We start from the raw sequence: 22,920 nt of genomic DNA, 5'->3' as shown, positions 1-22,920 counted from the left end.
CCCCATCATGCAGGCGAGGACGCCGTTTCCGCGGCAGAGGTGGGATCTGAACCCAGGTTCCCGGGCCGCGGCCGGAGCGAGCGCACCTCACGCCCCGCCCAGCTGACACGCATGGCGCGCGCCACGAGCATCTTGGGCCGAGCAGGCCACAGTCAGGGTGTGGACTCCCGGGCCGGGCCCCGCGGTCCTGCTTCCGCGAACACCCAACTCCTCTCCCACCCCGAGCAGCGCAGGCGGGCTCACGACCCACATTCTTTGTCTGCAGCGCCTCTGCGCCTCGCCAGTCCCCCCGCCATGTCCCCGGCGCCCCGCCCTAGCCGGGCACGCTCAGCCAATGAGGAGCGGCGGCGGCGCGCAGGCCCCGGGGCGTTGTCCGCACCTCGCCCGCCCATTGGCTGCGCTCTGCACCCCGCCCAAGCCCGGCCGCGGTCGAGGGGCGGGGCCTGCGGCCCGAAGTGAGGGACCCGGGGCACCCGGCGGACGGAGGCGAGGGCCAGAGCGCCGGCGGGCGAGGAGCGTGCGCTGGGCGAGCAGTCGCGCGCGGAGCTGCCGCCGCCCCCAGACCCCGGTCTGCCCGGAGCTCCGCGCCAGGAGGCGGCGGCCCCGCTGAGCTGCAGCCCAGCAGACCCGTGGTGCCCCCGACGGCCACGAGCCCGGCGAAGGGTCGGAGAAGGAGAAGGACGTGGAAGAAGGGCGGCCTCGCTGGGAACCTGGCAATGGCGCTCGACTTCCTGGCTGGATGCGCTGGAGGTGAGGAGGCGGCGGGACGCGCGCGGCGGCCCGACCCCGGGCGCCCGAATCTCCGGGGTCGGAGCCAGGTCCCCGGCCCGGCGGCTGCTCCCTGCTGCGGTTTCCCGTCTGTGAAAAGGACGGTAGCAAAGCTTTCGTCCCGCGGGCTCCCTGCGCGGGAGCGGACATCAGGCCCGGGGCGCTCGGCGCACTGTGTGCCAGGGCGAGTTTCCCTTCCGGCCTTCGGGGCGCGTCCGGACGCGGGGCCTGCCTGCCGGGTGCGTGCCCGCTGCCCCGGGCCCGTCCTCGCCCCGGTCCCGGAGCGCGTCGCCCTGACGCCCCCTCCCACGCGGAGCCGGGTTCGCTCCCGGGGCCCGAGGAGCTGTCGGTTGGCTCCGCCCCTTCACCCCGCAGCCTCTGGGCGGGGCCGGGCCCCCGACCACCCGCAGCACGCTGGCCTGCGGGGCACTGCGGCGCCCGCCGCATCCCGGGCGCCCGGTCACGCTTTGGCGCGCGGCCCGCTCCTACGCCGTGTAGTGAAGTGAGGGTGGGCCGCCTCCACCCTCCACCCGGGTGCAGAACGGGCCTGACACGCCGCGTGCGATCGTCCTGGCGCTCACGCAGACGTGTCACCGGCCTGGGGCACCTTCAGCAACGCCGGGCGCTGGTGTCCAGTGTCCCGGGGAGGGCCTGAGTCTTTGTGCAGCCCCAGCCCTGCTATGGCCCCGCCGTGGGCGTAGGGCACCAAACCTCCCCGTTTGGCTTTTAGTTTCTCCGCTTTTCCTTGGAGAGTTCATTTATTCAACAGGTATTCATTGGGAGCCAGGTGTCCCTATCAGGGATTCTGGGATGAGGCGACGTGAGCTGACATATGTGGCAGGCCCTCCAGGGCAGAGAGGCTGGCTAAGTGTTCCAAGCCGGTGGGCGCTTCTCTCCTCCTGCATTGCCAGTGGTGGGCACCCTGGAGAAAGAGGAATGACCAGCCATGACCATAAGCATTTAAACCCGTGTGGCGTGAGCTTCCTGTTCTGGGTGAGAGGAGGCTGGCGCAGAAGGGCTTCTGCCGGGGGAGTAATGTCAGTGAGGGGATTGAAGAACCTCCCAAACTGTTACCCAAGGACTGGAGCCTGAGGGAGGGCGAGAAACCCCAGAGATTTGGGCAAATCAGTGGAGAATTTCTCCCAAGCTCAGGCACCAGAGGAGACAGGAAGGGGGAGGGGGGCTGTGCTGAGCGCTGGCTCCGCTCCCTCCAGCCCCCAGATCCTGCTCTCTGCTTTCACCGTTCTCCTCCCCTTGGTGTCTGTCACTCCTTCTGGCCCCTGTTGGGCCCCAGCTCTCCTCTACTCACCGCTCCCCCCACAGAGGTGGCTTGGGAGGGTGGGGGCTGTCCCAGGGCCCCTTTCCAACTTCTTGGGGAGTGTGAGTTCTCTCCCCAGACCGGCAGGATTCCTTCTGTGTTCCTGTGGGTGTCCTGGGAACTTGGGGCTTGGGGTAGGAATACTCATCCTAAAGTCGGGCCTGCTTAGAGACCGGTCCCCTCAGACACACGTGTTCAGTCACTCTGGGCTCTTGCTCAGGCAGGGCCCCTTCCTGGAAAGCCCATCTTCACCAGGACTACCTGGAAGAGATCCTATACAGGCCCGAGGGTCCAGAGAAGCTGTAGGTGCTTCTCTGGTCACCCGCACCGTCCCACCGGGGTCCGCATGCAAGCCTGGGTGGATGGTGCTCACCTACTTCCTCGTTGTGAGCTAGTCGAGACCTGAGCCTCCCAAGTGGATGAGGTTGGAAGTGGCTGCAACAAGGGTTTTGTATGCCTGGGAGGGGACAGATAGGGTCCTCAGTCTCTGCTCCCCAGGGACCCTCTCTGGTCTTATTTGACCCAGGAGAAACCTAGGCTCTGAGTAGTGCAAAGTCATATTGCATGTTCCTACAGAGCAGGGCAGGGGCGTCCTCTCCCCTTCAGCCCACGGGACAATGACCTGATTGTGTCCCGGGCCCGCCTTCGGGCCCCTGGCACGGCCTGGCCTGCACGGAGGGGCCATCCAGGAAGTGCTCGGGCAACTCCTTAGGGCCTGGCCCCTAGACTCCTCTATCTGGTTCCTTCAAGTTTGGGCTCCTTGCAAGGACTGGAGACTCAGGACAGAGGATGGGGGTTCTTCTCCTCGGCGGCCTGGGGTCTTTCGAGATTCAGATTTCCATGTTGGGGGAGGCTGGCACCTCACCTGTTCAGCCTTGCCCTTGGAGAGGCTGGCTGGGGCCTTGATTGACAGCCCCTGGAGGCTGCGCTTGGTAGAAGGGTGGGAATGCTTACCTGTACTCCCCCACAGGGCTCAGCCCCAGGTCTAATGCCTGCTTAGAGTCCGAGCTCTGGATAGGGGTCTGCCTGCTGCAGGCATGGATAGGAGGAGAAAAGGCCAATGGTACGCAGGGATCCCTGTCTGGGGAGGACAGGTCGGTCATCCTGGTGTCCCCACCTACCACCTCTGCTGCCGGGTGCCTCCAGGAGTGGTCCCCGTCCCGCTCTGGAGCGTCATGGGATGGGGGTTCCCCCATAGAGTCCAGCTTATGCAGAGCAGTGGGCACTGGCTGTGGAGCTGAGCAACGGTAGGCTTCAGTGTCCTCTCAGGGAGATGGCCTGGCAGGGCTTCCTGGCTGTCAGGTGTCTGATGTTAAGGGGATAAGGCTTTGGGGACGGGAGGCTCTGGTGAAAGCAGGCCCCACACTCCACTCATGCCTGTGGACATTCTGGGTGAAGGGGACCCAGCCCCTTGCCTGAGGGCACTGAAACCAGTCAAGAGAGTCTTTGCCTGGGGCCTTGCCAATAGAAGCTGGTGAGTGAGGGTCTGCTCCTCCCATCCCCGAGGCTGATGAAGGCTCTTGCTGGCACCTGGGCAAGTCTAGAACCAGAGGCAAGACTATCCAACCCCCTCCAACGCTTCCAGCATGTGCTGCTTGACGACCCCACAGTTGGGCCTGGCTGCAAGGGGCTTGGAGGGCTGGGGGGGCCCTTGGTTCACTGAAGGAATTAGGAAGGCCAGGCCGCACGCTGTGGGCAAATGTTAGATTTCCAAACCCAAGGAGATCTAGTTACAGCCCAAGAAAAGAGGTTGTAAAGCTAGGATTTTCTAATTGAGAAAGTTCAAAATATGAAATGATTTTTAAAAAGGATAGATCTCAAAGGAATAGAAACAAAGTGTGTCTCAGGACCAGAAACACAGATGTCTTGCGGGAAAGACAGGTGTGGGGTATCTTCTCATTCACCCGAGTGTTAGGGGTTCCAGAAGGAGAAGAAGGCCTAGAGATGATGAAGATGAGGAATAAATAAATAATAGTGGAAATTTTCTCTGATCAGAAAGACACAAGGGTACAGAATGACAGGGCTGGGGGAGTTCCAGGCAGGGTTGTTTTGAAGAAAAAAGACACACCCTTGGCACCTCTGGTGACATTCCTGAAATTTACAGATAAAATCTCAGAGGCTTCCTGTCAAAATAAATCAATTATTTACACAAGAAAGGAAACACTGGCAGATTTCTCATGCACCAATGGAAGCCAGAGGACTTCTGGGACACGGCCACCCTTCCTGGCCTGGGTCCGGAATCCTCATCAGACACAGAACTGTTCGCTGATAGCCTTAAAGAAGTAGATTTTGCAGGTGACCTGCAATTCAGAGGGCATTGCCCCATGTGTTACAGGTTCGAATCCACCTCTGTCTAGCTGTGTGGTGTGGACATGTTACTTCTCTGGGCCTTGGTTTCCTCATCTGTCAAATGGGCTAACAGTCCTTTCTTTGGAGGAAATAAGAGGGAGAGGTAGTACAGGTGTAAAACTAAGAACGGTAACCACTAGGCAGAAATGTTACTGTTTGTTACTCAACACGCGTTAGCTGTTTTAATTACACATAAACACTCCTGGAAATGAAAGAACTCCAGGATGTGCACATGAAATTCTAGAAAGGAAAGCATGCGTTGGCTCGCCAGTTACTCAGCGAGCCTCATTTTCTCCTCCGTGAAGTGGGGAGAAAGGCTGCCAAGTTCACAGGGATGTGTGCGCCACGTACAGCATGTGGGACTCTGACCAGTGTCTGTGAGCCTTTGTCCTTTCCGGGGGCTGGAGTTTGACAGGGCCTGGACCCATACCTAAGCAAGCACGACTACAGCGTCCCAAACTGCCCCCTTGGGCACCAGGCAGCTCCCACTAGGGGAAGGGAGCCATCAGCCAGCACCTGCCGTGCACGCAGTTGGGGGTGGTGGGGGCGGGGCGCATCCCGGGGGCTCTCCTGGGGGAGGTCCATGCTCACCGCTGGACAGGTGACCACATGAGGCTCAGACAGTGGTAAGTGACAGCGGGAAAATTCAGTCTGGGTGAGACTGAACATGTCTCACCCAAGGCCAACATGTCTGGAGCCCCCTGCCAATGCTGGAGATGTTTGGAGCTATAGGACCATCTTAGAAATAGCATGTGCAGACTCCAGGGGACCACCTCTGTTGTCAACTGCAGGGAGCAGCGGGGCAGGGAGAGACAGCAGCTTTGAGTTGGACAAATCCTGGCTTGACCTTGGGGATGTCCCCTCATGTGTTGCCCGCCCCCCAGCCACGGGGATGAAGGGGCTGCCAGAGGAGCCAGGCACACAGCAGCCCCTGGGCTGTCCTTTCTGGAGCCCCACCCCACGCTGCATGTTTCTTAGGCATTTGTGTCACGAGTCCTCCTTTCTTCCTCCAGGTGTGGCAGGTGTGCTGGTGGGACACCCGTTTGACACAGTCAAGGTGAGTCTTGGCACAGGTTTATTCTCAGGCTCTTGTGGAGGTAGAGACATGGGCGAGAGGCCTGCAGGGGCGGCCGGAGGCCCCTTTCCACTGACCCTCAGGAACACCTTGAAGGTCTTCCCACAGGCTCCGGAATAAAGTAGAATCAGGTTTCCCTGTGGCGCCCAGGTGGGCGGCCGCTTATCCACTGAGCCCAGTGGGCCTCTCTTGGGTCTGTCCCCACACCTCCCAGCGGGGGCTGCACTTTGAGGTCCATCCTGGGGCTTGGCCAATCGAGAACAAGGGGCCGGTTTTCCCTCGCCCAGAGCAAAACTCCTCCAGACAGCTTCTGGAAAGAAAAGTTCAGAGGAAAACTATGTAAAAGTCAAAACTTGTCAGTGATTCCCATGCCCGTGACCTTCACAGAGCGGTGATCGTCGGTGTCCAGAAGCCCCGGCAGCTTCCCCAGGGCCACGGTGCGCCTGCAGGGGTTCTGGGGCAGGCACTCACTTCCTCCTCCATAAACGCCGCATGTACACCGCTGCGTCCCAGGTTCCCGATGCCTCTGTGCAAACCAAGGAAATCCATGTTCTCCCATAGCAGGTCCCACCTGAGATTGCCCCATTATTGTGGTTTTATGTCGGGACCCTTTCTTGCCAGCTCCACTGGGGAGCCAGGACCACTGTGAGCAGCAGGGCGTGAGGCCAGACTTTCTGCTGCCTTAAACATTGACCTTGGCACCTCTTCCCACTGAGGCAAGGGCAGAGCGAGGGCAAGGCCGTCACTCGCAGCTGGGTTTGTTTCCTGTCTCTTTTTTTCAGGAACCTCGGTGTTCCTTGGCTAAGAAAAGGACTTGTGAACTTAGGGCTGCAGTTCCCTCCAGCACAGGTCTGGGGGCCTTGCCTTATGCTTTGGCTCAGACCTGAAAATGTCCTGTCCTTGGGCCTGTGTGGGTCCAGGCCCGCCGCTCAGTAACTGTGGGCCCTCACTTTACATCTGGGCCAGTCGTTCCTTGCACGTAAGGGGTTGGGCAAAGATTACTGAGGCCCTGTGCCAGCTCAGCAGTATGATTCTACCGGATGAAATGCCGGTTCTGCAGAGCATGGCTTTCCTTCCATCCCACGGTCGGTGAATTTGGGGAGGAGGTGGAAGGGCCGGGCTTTCTGGCTGTGCAGCGGCCCCTGAGTTCCGTGCAGGCCTGCCGGAGCAGCCCGGGACAGCTTGGCAGTGTCCACGTTGCGCTGTGTTTATGTCTTGTGGTCACGTGTGCTAAATGCCTCTTGAAGCTGCATCCAGCCAGGAAGGGCCTGTGATTCACGACCTCAGCTGAGCTTTGCAGAGTCCCCTCTGAGCGGTAATTGGCCCAGGCCCAGCCAGGCCTTCTGCAGGCTCTCACCCGGCCCCTCAGTCAGTCCCCAGCAGCCTAGGAGCACTTTGTCCTGGTGTCCCCAATTCCCTCCGATCTCCTGAGCCATGACAGGCACCCCTGCAGTAGTCAGGTGCAAGCTAATGCCCCTGGGGACCCCCATTACTTGGCCCCTGGAGGGAGGACATCCATTTGGGACCTTTTTGTTGTTGTTTTGTTTTTGCTACTGTGGCCCCCCAGTGTCACATCTGGGCAAACCTGTCATAAAAAGCTGTTTTTTAAGATGAAGGGGAGAAAACCCTGCCAGTAGTCACCACTGTCACTCAATTCTTGTGACCCATCCTGTCCCACCCAGGGGCTCACATGCTATTTATTAAATTGCGCCAGGCATGGAGCACATTCATTTGGTTTAATTTAATGTTATAATGGCCTTATTTTTTTACTAGCTGTTTTCCATTATTAAACATTAAACATTCTCATTACAAGAAAATTGGGCAATGTAGAAAAGCAAGTTACTCCCTTTCACTAGACAAATCGGTTTTCACATCTTGTACATTCAGAATCCCCCCTCCACCGTGTGCCCTGTGGGCAGGTGATATTTTTCAAATGTGGTTTTTCTCTTTTTTAAAGATCTAATTGGCTTTATTGAATGATTCATGAATTGGGCAGCACCCCATCTAGTAAATAGACAGGTACTCCCTAAATGTGTTTTAACCATCAGGTACGTATGGTTTTTTTTCGGTTGGCTGTTACAAGCATCGTGTAGGTTGTAAAAAACTTATAACCATAATGGAGGCATATCAACTAAAAAACAAAAAAAACAAACAAAACAGTCGTTCATATATCCTTTTGCCCCACCCTTGTTATGATTTCTACTGAAAAACAGAAATGTACACAAACCCGTACATGTTCTTGCTTTTGCAAAAGCGGGGTTTACTTCATAGCTCTGCAGTTGAAATTGAAATTTAGCGCATGTAGGAAAGTGCACACATGCTGAGTGTACGAAGCTATGAAACACGGGCAGAGAACAAGGCCAGCCTCCCGGGAGCCCCCACGCCCCTCCCATCCACTCCCCTCCCCTGTCCTGACCACCCGGGGTCCCGGTGCGATGGTCCATCTCTTTTCCTGAACCTCCTGTAATTGGATCTGTGCTCGGAATGTGTGAGGAGACACACGTTCCGTGTCAGTCATGCTGTCTCATGGCTGGGCCATTTAAAATGTGTTCCTCTAGACCCCTGGGAACAAAATTTGACTCCAAAATTTGGCTTCCCTCTGTTGAACCTAGAACCGCAGCTGCTGTCCTCAGACATACCGCCTTCACACGTGTTTCTCTATGAAGGTAGTTTTCTGTCCTTCAGGGGACGTGATAGGACTCAGGAACACCATGTCCAAGCCCGCTTTGGCCAGAGAGGGGCCGTCCCAAGTCAGGGGACGGGGCAGGGAGGCCGGAGGCTGGCCTGGGGGGCTCTGCTCAGATGTGATGTTGAAATTTTGTGTTGCTTTAACCGCCTTTACTGTCTGAGCTGGAAGCTGTCTCCATCATAGCAAAAGCGTAACTGTTGTCGGTGAGTGTAAGCCTCACCCCCAAGACCAGGTGAACCCCATGCTTTGTTTCTCTGTCCTCACTGAACCAGACCCTGGGCTTGGACCCCATCCTGCTCTGCCCCTCCCCTGCCCCTCAGAGTTCCCTCCGGGACTAGTAGGGGACAGGGAGGACGTGAGATGAGCTTGGGGCCAGCACAGGCCCTGGGTTGGGGCCTTGGGCAGGTCTGGTCGAGAAAAATCAGTCCCTCTGGATCAGAGGGTCTTCATGTTGGGGTGTCCCAGCTCTGGGGGCAGCTAGGAGACTCCCGGGTTTGTGTGAGAATGACCACTTTTCCAGGGTGAAGCCATCAATCCTCAAACGAGATCCTGTCACCCCAAAACGTCAAGACTTTCAGCTTTAGATATTATAAGATGTGGGCCACTGGGTCACAATTCACCCCCACACGTGTCCCCCCACACAGCGAGGGCTTACCCCAGACACACGAAACTGTTCAGCCTGCAAAGAATTAAGGACCCTGCTGGGGTGCATGAAAATGCAACCCCAGGAGGGGACAGCCCCTCTTCACGTCATCTCTGCTAGCACAGCCCTCTTAGTTCCAGGGGCCACAAAGGAAGAAAGATGTCCTGCCAGAGTGCCCAGAACATTGAAGGGAAATGAAAACCACCTGAGCCAGACGGAACTCATGGGGTTCATACGTCGTTCAAGTTCAACAAGTGGTTTTGCTTTTCTCTGAAAACTCACCCCCCTCTGCCAAGTCCTGATAGAGCTGGCAGCCTGGGTGGGAATGGTGCTGGGGTGACAGTTGCAGTGCCTGCCAGCTGTAGAGCCTTATAAGTGCCTCCTGTGAGAACAGGAGATCCACCTGTTCTCACCAGCTGGCACCCCAATCCCACCCGGCGCCAACTAGCTCATGTCCCTGAGAGGACAGCCTTGGCCAAGTTGCTTGAGCCTCAGTCTTCCCATCTTTTAAATGGGAGCAACAAACCCCCCTGGACCGGTGATGACTACACCTGAGGCCCCTGTCCCGCTTCCCAGCACAGACGGGTGCTCACGTCATGGCCCTGGCCGTAATGACAATTTCTGAGTCAGAACAGGGGACTGGCCTCAAGTTCAGGAAAGGTTCCTTGCGCTCTGCACTGTGGGGCCCGTGTATCAAGCACAGAGATAAGCTCTTGGTTAACAAAGAAGGCTTTCACAATGAGAACAGGACTGCTGCGCCTGATCCCTGGGCCCCAGAGTTGCTCACGTGGTCCCCAAGGAGGTGTCACATGCTCTCCTGTCATGGCTTCACTATAACTTAGGACCACTGTTCTCCCAAGGGGACAGGACCTGAGCAGGACCCCGAGGCTCAGTGCTGACTCCTGCTGCCACATGCCATGCCCTGCTGAGGGGTACTGAGTGACTGGATGTGAGCACCAGCCACAGTGTGCCACTGGGCCAGTGGAGAGGGCCGGGAGGTGCTCACGCCCCACTGTCAGTACCCTGCAGCGGATGAACACGGAGGCAGAGGTACCATGGCCACTGTACCAAGAAGGTATCTACAGGCCGAAAGACAAAGCTGACAACACCGTGGAATATGACAGAATTTACTGTAGGGTGATTTACTTACAGGAAGATTGGGTCGGAGTGGACAGATGACCAGCGGTCTGGCGCAGATTATTCTCCGTGACCAGACCCATTACTGTACTTTTTCTATAGTATAACCTGGCAACCAATGACTGACAGGACAAAGGGACAAAGACTGCAGTCGTGCCGGGGGCCAATGCACCTGGTGGTCTTGTGATGGATGGTTGCTTATAATCGACACTATTACCAGCGTGATATTTGTCTCCGTTGTCATGCCATTCCTGCTGCTGCTAACAAAAGTATTCCTGGCTATGTTTTAAGGAACACACATAACCATCAACCAGAAGGCTCTGATACGCTTGCGAAGGACAGTGGGGTTGGTCCGAGGTCACAGCATGAAACTTAAAAACGAAATGAGATCGGGGACACAGCTAGAGTTGGTTTTGTTCACATCTACACCTATATACTTACCCTGTACTTACCTGCAGTCTTGGGGATTCGCTGCCCTCTTGGGGTGTCATCCAGTGCGGCTGTTTGTTCACTGACACCCCTCCCTGAAGAGGCAGATCTGGCCTCATCCTAGTCTGGAATTCCAAAAGCCACAGAAAGCTAGCTCCTTGGCTCCCTGCCTTGTGGGTCTGGCATTGGGCCTCCTGGACAGAGCCTCTGCGGCGGGCCTAAGTGCCAGGCCCCCCGAGCTGGGTGCTCTGGCCCCGACTTGCTCACCTTCCACTGGGCCCTCCCCTTCCAGGTGCGGCTCCAGGTCCAGAGCATGGAAAAGCCCCAGTACCGAGGGACCTGGCACTGCTTCCAGTCCATCATCAAGCAGGAGAGTGTAAGTGGCCTGGGCAGGTGGGGGTGGGGACAGGAAACCAGCCTGTAGGACAGCGCGAGGGCCCATAGAAGAATCAGGGGGACTATTGGGCGAATCAGGGCTTTGGAAATGGGAGGGTGTGAATGCCCAGCCCTCTCAGATTGATGCCTCTGGTTCTCGTAAAATTCTGCTGGATCCTCATGAGCACCTAGGGCGGGCTGGGGCCGCGGCCATCTGCGTGGAGGTTCCCTGGGGGGGATGGGGGGGGCTGGGCGGCCCTCCCCCAAGCCGCAGTGGGCCTGACCCAGTGCACGCGCCCCGCAGGTGCTGGGCCTGTACAAGGGCCTGGGCTCGCCGCTCATGGGGCTCACCTTCATCAACGCGCTGGTGTTCGGCGTGCAAGGCAACACGCTGCGGGCTCTGGGCCGCGACTCGCCGCTGAACCAGTTCCTGGCGGGCGCGGCGGCGGGCGCCATCCAGTGCGTCATCTGCTGCCCCATGGAGCTGGCCAAGACGCGGCTGCAGCTGCAGGACGCGGGCCCGGCCCGCACCTACCGGGGCTCCCTGGACTGCCTGGTGCAGATTTACCGCTGCGAAGGCCTGCGCGGCGTCAACCGGGGCATGGTGTCCACGCTGCTGCGCGAGACGCCCAGCTTCGGCGTCTACTTCCTCACCTATGACGTGCTGACGCGCGCGCTGGGCTGTGAGCCCGGCGACCGGCTGCTGGTGCCCAAGCTGCTGCTGGCCGGCGGCACGTCGGGCATCATGTCCTGGCTCTCCACCTACCCCATGGATGTGGTCAAGTCGCGGCTGCAGGCCGACGGGCTGCGGGGCGCCCCGCGCTACGGGGGCATCCTCGACTGCATGCGGCAGAGCTACCAGGCTGAGGGCTGGCGCGTCTTCACCCGCGGCCTGGCGTCCACGCTGCTGCGCGCCTTCCCGGTCAATGCTGCCACCTTCGCCACCGTCACCGTCGTGCTCAGCTATGCTCGCAGCCAGGAGGACCTGCCCGAGGATGAGGCCGTGCCCACTGCGTCTGCCCCGGCGGGGCCCGCGCTGGCTCAGCCCTCCAGCCTGTGACTCCCGGTCCCCAGCGAATAAGGCGTGACCTCCCCAGGGCTGCTTTTCAAAAACCCAACATGGACATAGATTGGCCCCCCAGGCCGATCAGCCAGCCCAGGCCCCCAGGCCCCCCGGAGCTGGATTCCACTCGTCAGCTGGGTGACCTGGGCAACAAACCTGACATCCTCAGTTTTCTCAGCTGTGACGTGGGGATCCTCCTACCCACATTATGCAGTCGGGAAGCTCAGGTGAGGCCTGTGCAGCGCCTGTCACTCTTACCTGGAGGCTTGCGGAAACGCAGCCAACACTCCAGCCCTTCCCTGGGATCCCACCCTCCATCTCCATGGGGTCTCTAATGACCCACTGATGGGTTGTTGCCCAGTGACTCACTGACTCTGCACATCCTCTGCCCAGCAGAACTCCAAGGACACTTCTTGGCCACCTGTCCAGTCTCTGTCTTGGGGACACAGAGGCAGCTCCAGGTACCTCTATCAGAACGGAATCCTGTGCCCATGCACCACAGCTTCTCCACATGGCACTGCTGGGAATACCCCTCCTACTGACACTCCCACTGGAGGGTGACCTGGGGACCCACCAGAAAGCTGCGGGATTTGCTGGAGGTTCCATATCCTCCTGAGGACTGGAGTGGGCGAGCAGGGTAGGCCAGTGGGAGGAGATCTCAACAGTTAAATAGGGAATAGTCTCTTTTACCCTCTGTCCTCAGGCCATGTGTCTGTGAAATGGGGACATGGGTCGACGATATCCCAGCCAGGGTTCCCTGAGGTGCAGAGGGGTCAGCAGGGAGATAGTATGGGGTCCCCAGTCCCCAGCAGATGGTGTCTTTCTGGGGCAATCTCAGTGCCTGGTGTCCTGTGAAGCCATGAAGGGGGCTTGTTAGTGGGCACAGGTGTGGCCACTTGGGGCCCCTCCAGGCTGAGGAGGATCTGAGCCCGTGCTCCGGACCTGTCGCTAGAAACCAGGGCTGTGGTGTGAGCTTGGGACACCCGGGGACCTCCCATATAGTGTGGTCCTGTGATTGGATGGGGAGGTGGATGGTTTCGCACGGGTTGGAGGTAACTGTGGCCTCCTTTGCCCTGAACAGGGTTCAGCCTCTTGGGTAACGTGACACGTTCTCCTAGGGGGCAGCCTGTGGTCAAGGAAGACAAGACTCCCACCCTGTACATGGGTGTCATTATTATATAGAAACACCAAGGGAATAAAACATTCTTTGTTTTTTTTAAGAGGATCAGACTTCATTTTGTGTGTTACCGAGGAAGGGGCTTCATTCCGCACCTCCCCCTGGAGTCAGAGGGGCCGGCTTGGTGGTCTGTGTGCTCTTGGGCCCTGACGGCAGCCCTAGCTGTGTCACCTGGGGCAAGCTCTGGGATACATCCTCAGTTTCCTTATCTGCAAAATGGGCTAATGGAGGCGTGAGGATCGAGTAAAGCTCAAATATGCTGGATGAGTTCTCAGCATTCAGCAGGTTCTCCTCAGATGTCTGGTTATCCCAGTGATGGGAGGCCTGGTCCCTGCTCATCCTCTAGCTGGGCAAGGCAGGCAACGTGTGTCGTCAGCTCTAGGAGTACCAAGCTATGGTGAGGGCACAGAGAAGGACATTAGCTGAGGTCAGAAATGGCCTTCCAAAGGAGGGGAAGTCTAAGTGGAGCTCTGAAGGGTGAATGGATCTGTCCATCAGAGAGTAGACCTAACTCAACCTACGTTAGAGGTCCATGAGAGCTTCCTGGAGGAGGCCTCATTTGCCCGCCCCCTCCCCCCCCCCCTTGTGCTCAGCCTCCTGGAGTCAGTTCTGGGCACTCTGTGTCTCCCTCTCATCTCTGAAGCTGTCTACCTGGAGCCTCTTTCCTTCCCAACTGCTGATCCAAAAAGCTCCACCCACCTACAGGAAGGGCAGGAGGGCCCCCAGCGTTCCCTCCAGGGGCAGCTCTCCTGGGCCTTTACACCCCATTTAATCCCCAGCGCCAGCCTGTGACATTGGACTTATCTTCAGTTTCCAGGGACAGGAGGCCAGGAAGGGGCTGGCTGGTGACCCCAGGGTGAAGTGTACTCAGGCACATCACAGGACGTCCCCTTCCTGGGGTCCCAGGCAGCAGCTCCTTCTCCCATGAGGTCCCCTGGACTCTCACTTTCTTCTGAAAACCCGGGCAAATGCTAAAAACCAGGGTCCCCCACTCCCACCCTGAACACTGATGGTTAAACATTACCAAAAAGTCAGATGGGAGGAAGGGTTGGGAGGGGGGGTTGTGAATTTATTTGACAATTTATTTTTTCCCTGATTTGAATTTATATTTATTCTGTGTGGAATAAGTAATATATTAACGTGGGGAGAAAAAAAAATGCAAACGGAACCCAGGTTGTGCATTGAAGGGGAAAACCTGGTCCCCACCTCCTCCCGGCTGGCGTGCCCCTCCCTGGAGCCGAGGCCAGCCTCCAGTTCCTGGAGGACTTCCCGTCCTGGGCAAATCCCAGCACGTGGGAACATCCCCACTCTTCACAGAGTGTGGCCTAGGTACTGACTGTTCTGTTCTTTGCTTTTTGCACTTGACAGTTATCTTGGAGATGTGGGCTAAGACAATAGATGTTTATTCTCTTGAAGGTCTGGAGGCCAGGCGTCTGAAATTAAGTGTCAGCACTGTTGGCTCCTGGAGGTTCTGACGGAGGATCTTTCCTCGCCTCTTCCAGCACCTGCTGGTGGCCGGCCATCCTTGTCTTCTAGGCATATCGCTCGAACCCTGCCTCTATCCTCACACGGCCGTCTCCCCTGTTCGTTTGTCTCTTCTTCGTATAAGGACCCCAGTGATTAGCTTAAGGGCCCACACTATTCCAGTGTGACCTCATTTAACTAATTACATTGGCAAAACCTGTTTCAAATAAGGGTACAGTCACAGGTACCTGGGAGACGTTGGCAGACCTTCCTAGGTGCCTACTTAGAAGGCACCCTGCCTTTTCTAATAGAACCCCAATTTGTTCTGGTGTGTCCAGAATTTAAAAAGTGTATACCTTTACTGACTCCCTTGCAGCTAGACGTGGCCACAGGTCCCAGGTACAGAAGTCAGTGGCTGGGGCTTCTGAAAAAGCTTTGTAAAAGGGATAAACGCACCTTTTCCTGATGAAATGGGGGCAAGATGCCTGCAGGAGCAGTTGAGAGTCAGAGCCAGCTCTGTGGCCTTGGGGGGCACTGCGCCAGCCTGGTCTGTGGAAGGCTGGTCACTTGCCCCATGTTCCATGCACTTCCTTGGTTTCTCTGTCACATGCAGCCAATTGTATCATAGCCACAGCGAGGAGTTGACAGGTTTTACCCAGGGGAGGGACAGGATGTGGTTCAGGCCCTAACGACCTCACAAGAGGAGGTGAGGCGACTGGACTACAAGGGGCAGGAGGAGGTAGGCAAGGTGGGGGCTTCTGAGCCCAAGGGCATCTCGAGGCTGGGAAGGGAGGGCTCTAACAGCAGGTGGGCAGCACCACTGTGGGAAATGAACGGTGACAGATGGAGTCCCCATGGCAGTTTGAGGGAAACTCTGAGTTACCTTTTCCTGGCTTCTCCAGTGCAGGTCACCAGGCGTGCAGAGGAAGCCCCTGCAGCCCGGCCCACCTCCTCCGGCACTGACACTGGGCTGACACACTGACTTCTTTCCCTTTTCTGTTTATCCCCGGGGACCTCAGGCACACAGAACGAGTGAAGCATAATCCTCTTCGCGACGCTCCTCACTGGCCCGGGCCTGGCCCGCTTTCACTGAGCTATTCAGTCGTTTCTCATAAATCAAAAGTCCCTTGTCCCACAGGGCAGGGCCTTCACACCTTCCCTGTGGATGGCAGGTTCTTGGAAGGCAGGGCAGCAGCTCAGCCCTGTACAGCCCCTCTGGTCCTCTTACCAGCCTCCATTTTGCAGGGGAGGACACCGGGGAGGAGGGCCCAGTCCAAGGTCACGGGGCCAGTTGGTGCTGGGGCCAGAGCCCGAAGGCCTTCCTGGTCCACAGCCGCCACCATTCCGCTGTCCTGGGCCTGGCCAAGCATCCACTCTGCCACAGGAGTAGCTAGGGTCAGCTTGGACCGGCCACCCAGACCTGGTGGCCAAATCACCAGGTTCCCGTGGCTGCAGTGACAGACACCCTAGCGTGTCAGTTCAGAGGGACCTGGACAGGTTCAGGACCCACCGTGTGCCCCTTGGTCTCGCTTCCTTGCTGCTGTGACCCCATCGCCACCCTGACACGGCACCCACCTGCTCTCCCGGGGCAGGCAGTGTGACAGGACGCACCAGACAAGGGACAGTGCTGCTGGGAGCGGGGCCTCTGCAGCCCCCTGCTCGCCTCCTGCACGGGGAAGCCCTCCCTGGTGGCCCCCACCCCACCCCACCCCGCCGTGCGCTCCCAGGACGCTGATACACATCCCGGGGCGGAGCAGTTTCTGTACAACCTTCACCCCGGCCGGCAGGGCGGTGGCACTCCACACAGTGGTGCTGCCAGGGGGGAAGCCCTGCCCCGGAAAGCTGGGGTGCAGCCCCGGGGAGGCAGGAGCGGCAGTGAGAGAGTCGGAGCCCAGGACAGACTACAGGGGGCGGGTGTCAGGGAAGATACGGCAGCAGCAGCCGGCTGGGGTGGGGTGGTCAGCAGGACGAGGCCAAGGGGCCGACCGGCCAGAGCGGGTGGATTATCCTCGAGGACGACGCTGAGCTCACCAGGGAAGATGGCTGGGGAGCGAGTGACCCAGCATTAGAATAAACGGGGTGACTGCAGCGGAGCGGGAGGGGAGGGGGTGGAAAGATCTGGAAGTGGGAGGAGGATGAGGAACCCCACCCACTGCCGCCTGTGCCGTGAGGGTAGGAGAAACAGCAGGCGGTTTGGGCTGCTTTCTGGCCCCTCGTCTCAGCCACCGCCAGGTCCTGACCTCGCCCAGAGCGTGGGAGCCATGAGCCCTCCCCACTCCCGCTCTTGCTCAGGTGGCCCCTCCTGTGGCTTCCCGTCAGCTCCAAGCCCCCACAAAGTCCTGCCCTACCTCCCGCCACCCCTGGGGCCACCCTGCCGCTCCCTGCCCCTGCAGCCCGCTGGCTGGAGCGCCTTTCTCCCGGACTCTGATGCTGGCCCCGGCCACCCTTCTCCCCTCCTGCCGTCTTCTCAGGAAAATGAAGCTCTCGACCGTCCCAAGGTCATCTGCCCTTCTGTCCGGCTGAAGCCCAAGGCCTTTCCAACGTGGCTGGTGTCCCCAAGGCTTAGGAGCAGGCCGCCCCCGAGGACTAGAGGAGAACCTAGTGACACCCCGCTCCGCCTTGTGGGTCCCCCACGCTGGGCTGAGGCCGTCCGCGGAGGGCGCGGGGGGCTGTAACCTCTAAGCCTGTCCACCCCACTTGGGCGGGGGAACCTCCAGCCGCCCTCCGAGGGCCCGGCTCGCGGCGTCCTGGCCGCCCCTCGGCGCGCACGCGCACGGCCCCCCCCCGGGCCCCGCCCTAGCGCGGCGCGCGCGCGGCGCCGCACAGCCCCCTCCAGTGGCGAAAGCGGGAGGCACACCCGCGGGGGCGGGCCCAGTCGGGGATCTGAGGCTGGAGCGGAAAAACTGCAGAACCCTCGGGCCTAGCGGCCAGAGCAACCTGGGGAAGAGGCCGGGGAGCGGGAAGGGCAGGACCGGCAGGCCGCGCCCCCGAGTGGTGCACAGGGCTGGAGAGGAACTCGGGCCCCCAGGTCCTGGGACTTTCATCAGCCACACGGTGCAGGAGAAGGCAGAGAGGCAGCTTGGGCCAGAGCTCCTGCAGCCGCCGACACTGCCCTCCTCCCTCCCTCCCGCCGCTTTGTCACAGCACTTACCCAAATTTATCTTTTATCATCTTCTCATGTCTCCTCTGCTACATGTAATGCAAGTTCCATTAGCACCGAAAACTGGGCCTCCTGACACATAATTGGTGCTCAGTTTGTTGAATGAGTGAACCTGGGAGTTCAAGGACAGGGAAGCTTTGGAAATGAAAAGCTGCAAAAGGGGAGGTATGGAGAGGGTGGAAAAGCAGGTCAAGCCTGGGGCGCGACTCTGAGGGTGGGTGCAAGCTTTGGATTTTATCCCGTAGGAAGTGGGGTCACTGCAGGTTCACGTGGGCTGGTGAGATGCCACTGGAGACCCGGTGCGGAGACTGCAGGTACAGTGACAGGAAGCTGGAGGGGAGCAGCTGGGGCCAGGGGTCGGGGGCCGAGAGGCAGCTTCCAAGCCCAGAACACACAGTTGTAAGAGCCTAGAGGACACCGAGGACGCCATGCTGGGAGGAGGCGGATATAGTGCCCACTCCATAAACAGGAAGCAGGGCTTCTTTGAAAGGGGTTAGAGATGGATTCAGGCTGAGACGCCAGTGGCAGCAGTGTGCACTGGCGCACAGGTAGGCCTGGGTTTTGAATTCCAGCTTCTTGGACCTTCACCAGTGCCCCTCGTCCTGACACGGGGCAATGCTACTGGATTCCTCCAATGGTCACCTGGAGATGAAATGGTGCCCGCAATGGTCCCGGGCAGTTAGGGGCAGGGATGCTGGCGAGGGCAAAGAAGAGACATTGGTTTCAGTTACCCGGGGGTGCCCACAGAAAGCAATTCCAAAGCTTTTGGTCTAAAATGTGAAGATCAAACTATCTGTCACCACGGCTGTTCCTGGCTGTTCCTCCGCTCAGCTCTACCTTGGCCCTCCCCTCAGTCCTGGTCCTCACGCAGGCCCAGGACTTGCCACCTCAGCCACATCCTGTCAGCAGTCCCTTCCATCGTGAGCAAAAAAAGTCACGTGAATTAAGGAATACTAGTACACCTCACTGTGCAGTCGGGCTAGCGGGGTGGGGGCGACAAGGTGCTTCTCTGCATTCTGCTTCTGGCCAACTCCTAACTAGCTCAGTATATTCGATCAAGTTTTAAAGTCTGGTGCAGTTTGTAAGATTTTCTTTTTGGCCCTGGAGCTCCCAGAACGAGCACTGCAGAGGAGAATTTCACTTGGTTGTCATGTCTGCAAAGTGGGTGAGTTTCTCATTAAGTGAGTGGCTCATTAAGTCCACCTGGGAGCTCCGAGGTTACGTTAAGGAAGCATTTCTTGGCGGTGAGACTGAATCCTGGGAGTTTCCATTCCTGTGCGGGAAGGAAACCTGTGAGGGTCTGCCCTGGGCAGTGTGGGGGGCCGTTCCAGCAGGCAGGAGCTTCCGGCCAGGCTTACTGGGTAATGAAACTCAGGAAAAGAGGCGGCTTACAGGCTTGAGAAACAAACAAGAACCACAGGCATTAAAAAGCTTAACAACATTATGCGTTTATTATCTTTTATAGAGCCATGTTACACATGCTTGGCGCTTCAAACTGAGTTATTGTTAAATGTTTTTCTGGATGCAAAGCCGTCTTGCTTGATGCGGATGCCTTAAATACTATAATATTTCTGCATCTATGACCTATGAGCTAAGGAAAAATCAAGGACAATTCCAGAAATGGCAAACGTTTAAGAAAAAGATGTACATGAGACGCAACGCTAAGTCCTTGAGTCAGGGCCTACAGAAGTTACCAGAAAGCGAATAAAAACAGAATCGTTCTATGAAAATGGTTTGACCAATCATCTGTAGATAACAGAGCCTCCTAACAGTTGTGGATGTTGTAGAAAAAGGTTGTTTGGTACGGATGCCCTTTCCCCCTCCATAGTATATGCAGACATTGTGCAGCCCCAGATAGAGCACGGCACCTGGCCCCCCTCCCTACAACACCCCAGTGCTGTTTCTCATGGCATCTGGGTGTCTTTCATGGAAAGCAGTCAATTTGATCAAACTTGCCACTTGGTGGAAAATCAATCATTGTGCTTTAAGGTGAATGTGATACCACACTCACCCTCTCTGCAGACTCCCACACAACGCTGGCCGGAAATGTGGGGGCCGGGGTGACCAGCTTGTGGGGTTTGATTTGCCTGCTGACCTAAGGCCAGTGTTCAATTTCAACGTTCCCTTCCAGTTTCTACAAGGGGAGTGGATGACGTGTGTCAGCAGTGTGCCATCTACCGCTCCCATCAAGCCTTGACACAGGCCTGGCTTAAACATCGTCTCCGGCACTCTGCTGACCACTCAGGCTTGGCAAGGAGGCTGGGGGCCTCTCACCCGCATGTGGAGGAGCCGCCCTCTCCTGCCTGCCACTGTCAAGGGCCAGTACCCGCTCCGTCTTCAGGCGACCAGGACACCTGAGCACAGCTGGGTAGTGAAAATCAAAGCCAACCACGGTCAGTAAGAGGGTGCAGGAGAAGCCAGCCAGCCAAATGCTTCTGCACAGAAGAGGGGTTCTGCCGGCAGGAAGTGCCTCCCGTAACGTCAAGAGCACGCTATGGGAGAGCATGGCTGGAGCTGCACGGAGGCAGAACTTGGAATGTTGGCTTCCTCCGCCTTTGGGCTGAAGTTTGGGTGGAATGAATGCACCTGCCAGGACCTGCTGGGCCTGAGCTCTTACAGGGGGCTGTACTTGCATTAAGGCCAGCAGGAGCCAGGACAGAGGGCTAGGTCAGACACGTGCCCGAGGTCAGGGGTCCGGGACATCCAGTGACAGGCAAGGAGCTGGCTCCGGCGGGCCTCCCGGGGTGCTCATGGCATCAAACGGGCGCCTGGGGGACGCTGAGGCTCTCACCACTATTTTGACCTCTGGGATCTTTGCTCTGGCGGGTGCTCAGATGTCAGGAAAGTAGAAGGAACTTAAGGAATTCAGGAATAACATGGCCTTCCTCAGCCATGCTGAGCCCCAATCACAGAGGAGCCAGCACAAGAAGAGATCAATTTTCTCTACCTGTAGTGAGGGTGGGATTTCCAGGCTTCCAACTCAACAAGTTTTAGAGGGCCAGGCTTTCCGGTGCCACAGACATGAATTCTGAGCTATGTTACACAGGTAGCTTTTGTGAAGCAGACTGGGGGCGGCACTGAGGCCCTCCGTGGACCACTCACGGTCTGGGTGTCTGAGCTGAGCTGCTTGCTGGATGGAAGTGACGCACCTGTTTGTGAAGAAACCAAGAGAACTCTGCTTGGGAACGTGGGCAGGCACTGGGCATACAATTCTGCCAAAGGGTCTCACTTTACTCAAGTTTAGCATTTAAAAGAACTTGTACAAGGAAACCAGATAGAAAAAAAATCTTGATTTTCCTCAAATCCTCAGGCCTTGAATCTAGGCATAGCACACAAACACCATATGAAACCAACAGTGTGAGTTCAATGTCACCTTGGAAAATAAATGTCACTCTGGGGTGACAGTTCTTTATACAAATATTATGCTTCCCCCTAAACCCCACTACCAAAAAGGGGGAAAATAATAAGAAATCCAAAAATAGAAAACAACATCTTGTTAAATGTAAACTTATCCTCTGGGTTTTTATATTATATATGCTAGAAACATGCATTTATTTCAGCTCAGATGTAAGAAAATATGTCTATCAGTATTATTTATAAATCAGATTAATCCTCAAGACAGTTGACTCACTGTTAGAACACCGTGTCAAACTTTTGTCATTTACACCTTCAGCAAAATGATGAATTCTAACCACAAGCGAAATGCGTTTAAGTTATACTCAGTGAGAACTACATCTACTCTGGAAACTGTCGCTCATTTCTTAGTTTTCTACACTACTGGAAATTGAGTGCTACGTCAACAAGGAACTGGGACATCCAATTTTCTTCAAACCCCCAATTAAAGTCCTTTCAGAAATGAACTGCAGACTGAGAGAAGACTCGCAAACAGAGAAAGAGGCAAGGGAGTGACGACTGTTCCGCTCGGAGACAGAAAGGGATGGAAGGGACGACCACAGGCATCCCCAAGGGGTCAAGGCACAGAGGAAGGAGGACCTCCCTCCACACAGGGGCCTGGCTCCTGCAGGTTGTGGCGTGTTCTCGGGGCTGCCAGCATGCACTTCCCCACGGCACAAGTCTGCCGTGCATGGGCCCTCGGGCAGGAGTCCCGGGGACAGCGCTAGGACGAAGCTCCAGTGTGGCACAATGCTGGGCAAGGGTGGCTAATACAGCCACCCCAGGACTGCGAATCTGATGGCGGGAGTAAGGGTATGGGCACTGGCACCACGGGCCCCTGCGGGGGCCTCTGCCCCACGTCTGGTCAGAGCAGCACACGCTCGCACTGGGGCTCTCAGCTTCAAAGGGGACCGCCACCATGGCTTACCTCTCCTGACTGCCAGATACAGCAAAGCCTGGCTTACTGATCCAGGGCACAGCTGGGCTCTTCTGATTAACTCAGTTCCATCAAACTACTCAATGGAAAACAGATTCTGAACAAACAAAAAACAGTGTCTCAAGTTAAATTTTTCATTTATGATTCAGAAGGCACTTCAAAATTCCCAAGAGCCACACGGTCACTGTTACTGGCCCACCGATCCTCCTGTACAGGACCGACGGGGAAGCTGTGAGAGATTGGGCTACATTTTGACCTGATGGTGTCCTGGACATCCGTCAATACAGCGGCTATTAGCGCGTCTGTCAGTTACCTTGCAGTCAGCACACAGCAGAGTCACACGGTACGTCTGCATCTGGAGTCAATGAGTTTGCTGTATCGTGGCAGTTTATAAAATATTCTCATGAGCCTGATATTTGACTCGAAGTAAAATTCAAAAATTATAATTGTACATTTAAGAGGTCACAACGTGAGAGGTCAAGTACTCACTGAGTACAGCTTTCTCAATAATCGAATCGCCTTGACAATCTGCACTCAGCCTCTGTTTAGAAGCATGAAATTAAGCTCCACTGCTACAACAAGCTAGCATTCAAGACTAAGGGAAGAAGCAGGGCTCGCAAACCATCCGATAACTGTTTCCCGTTAGACAAGCGAGTGGGGTTGGGGGCGGGGGCGGGGAGCAGCCAGCCTGAGCAAAGGAACCGCCTGGCCTGCCCTCTGCTCACCCCCACCCCCGTCCACTAGATGACACCTTACCTTGAGGACACACACAGGCCAGGGCACAAGTGCTTCAATGACACATCTGCTGGGGGAGCTAAAATCCAAATCCAATCTCCAAGGGGCCCAGTTGGGGTGCTCTGAGGTAGTTCCTTAACTCAGGGTGCCTGCTCCCTGCTCCCTTTCAGAACTCAGTACACGCAGGAAGTATTCAAGTACCCACGCA

The 22,920-nt window shown here is 57.0% G+C and overlaps 1 protein-coding gene and 1 long non-coding RNA gene across 2 annotated transcripts; one reads left to right on the top strand and one right to left on the bottom strand.

Moving 5' to 3' along the window:
- Window positions 1–443: 443 nt before the first annotated feature.
- Window positions 444–13,071, top strand: SLC25A29 (solute carrier family 25 member 29). Its single transcript, XM_081049815.1, has 4 exons — window positions 444–750; window positions 5,449–5,492; window positions 10,701–10,784; window positions 11,088–13,071. Exons 1-4 carry the CDS (start codon window positions 717–719, stop codon window positions 11,841–11,843), a joined length of 918 nt encoding a protein of 305 aa, XP_080905941.1. The 5' UTR covers window positions 444–716; the 3' UTR covers window positions 11,844–13,071.
- Window positions 13,072–19,074: 6,003 nt separating this feature from the next.
- Window positions 19,075–22,367, bottom strand: LOC308498225. Its single transcript, XR_013993444.1, has 2 exons — window positions 21,969–22,367; window positions 19,075–20,796 (listed from the first exon to the last, which is right to left on the bottom strand). It is a non-coding gene; the product is annotated as an uncharacterized lncRNA (long non-coding RNA).
- Between the last annotated feature and the right edge of the window lie 553 nt (window positions 22,368–22,920).

The sequence above is a fragment of the Rhinolophus hipposideros genome (genome assembly GCF_964194185.1).
Source record: "Rhinolophus hipposideros genome assembly, chromosome: 5".
In the NCBI taxonomy this organism is placed as follows: Eukaryota; Metazoa; Chordata; class Mammalia; order Chiroptera; family Rhinolophidae; genus Rhinolophus; species Rhinolophus hipposideros.
This window is presented reverse-complemented; position numbering and strand designations above follow the sequence as displayed.

Coding starts and splice junctions, on each gene's coding strand:
- SLC25A29 (XM_081049815.1), top strand. CDS start 717: ATGGCGCTCGACTTCCTGGCTGGATGCGCTGGAG. Junction 751..5,448: donor CCTGGCTGGATGCGCTGGAG/GTGAGGAGGCGG, acceptor TTCTTCCTCCAG/GTGTGGCAGGTGTGCTGGTG. Junction 5,493..10,700: donor ACCCGTTTGACACAGTCAAG/GTGAGTCTTGGC, acceptor CTCCCCTTCCAG/GTGCGGCTCCAGGTCCAGAG.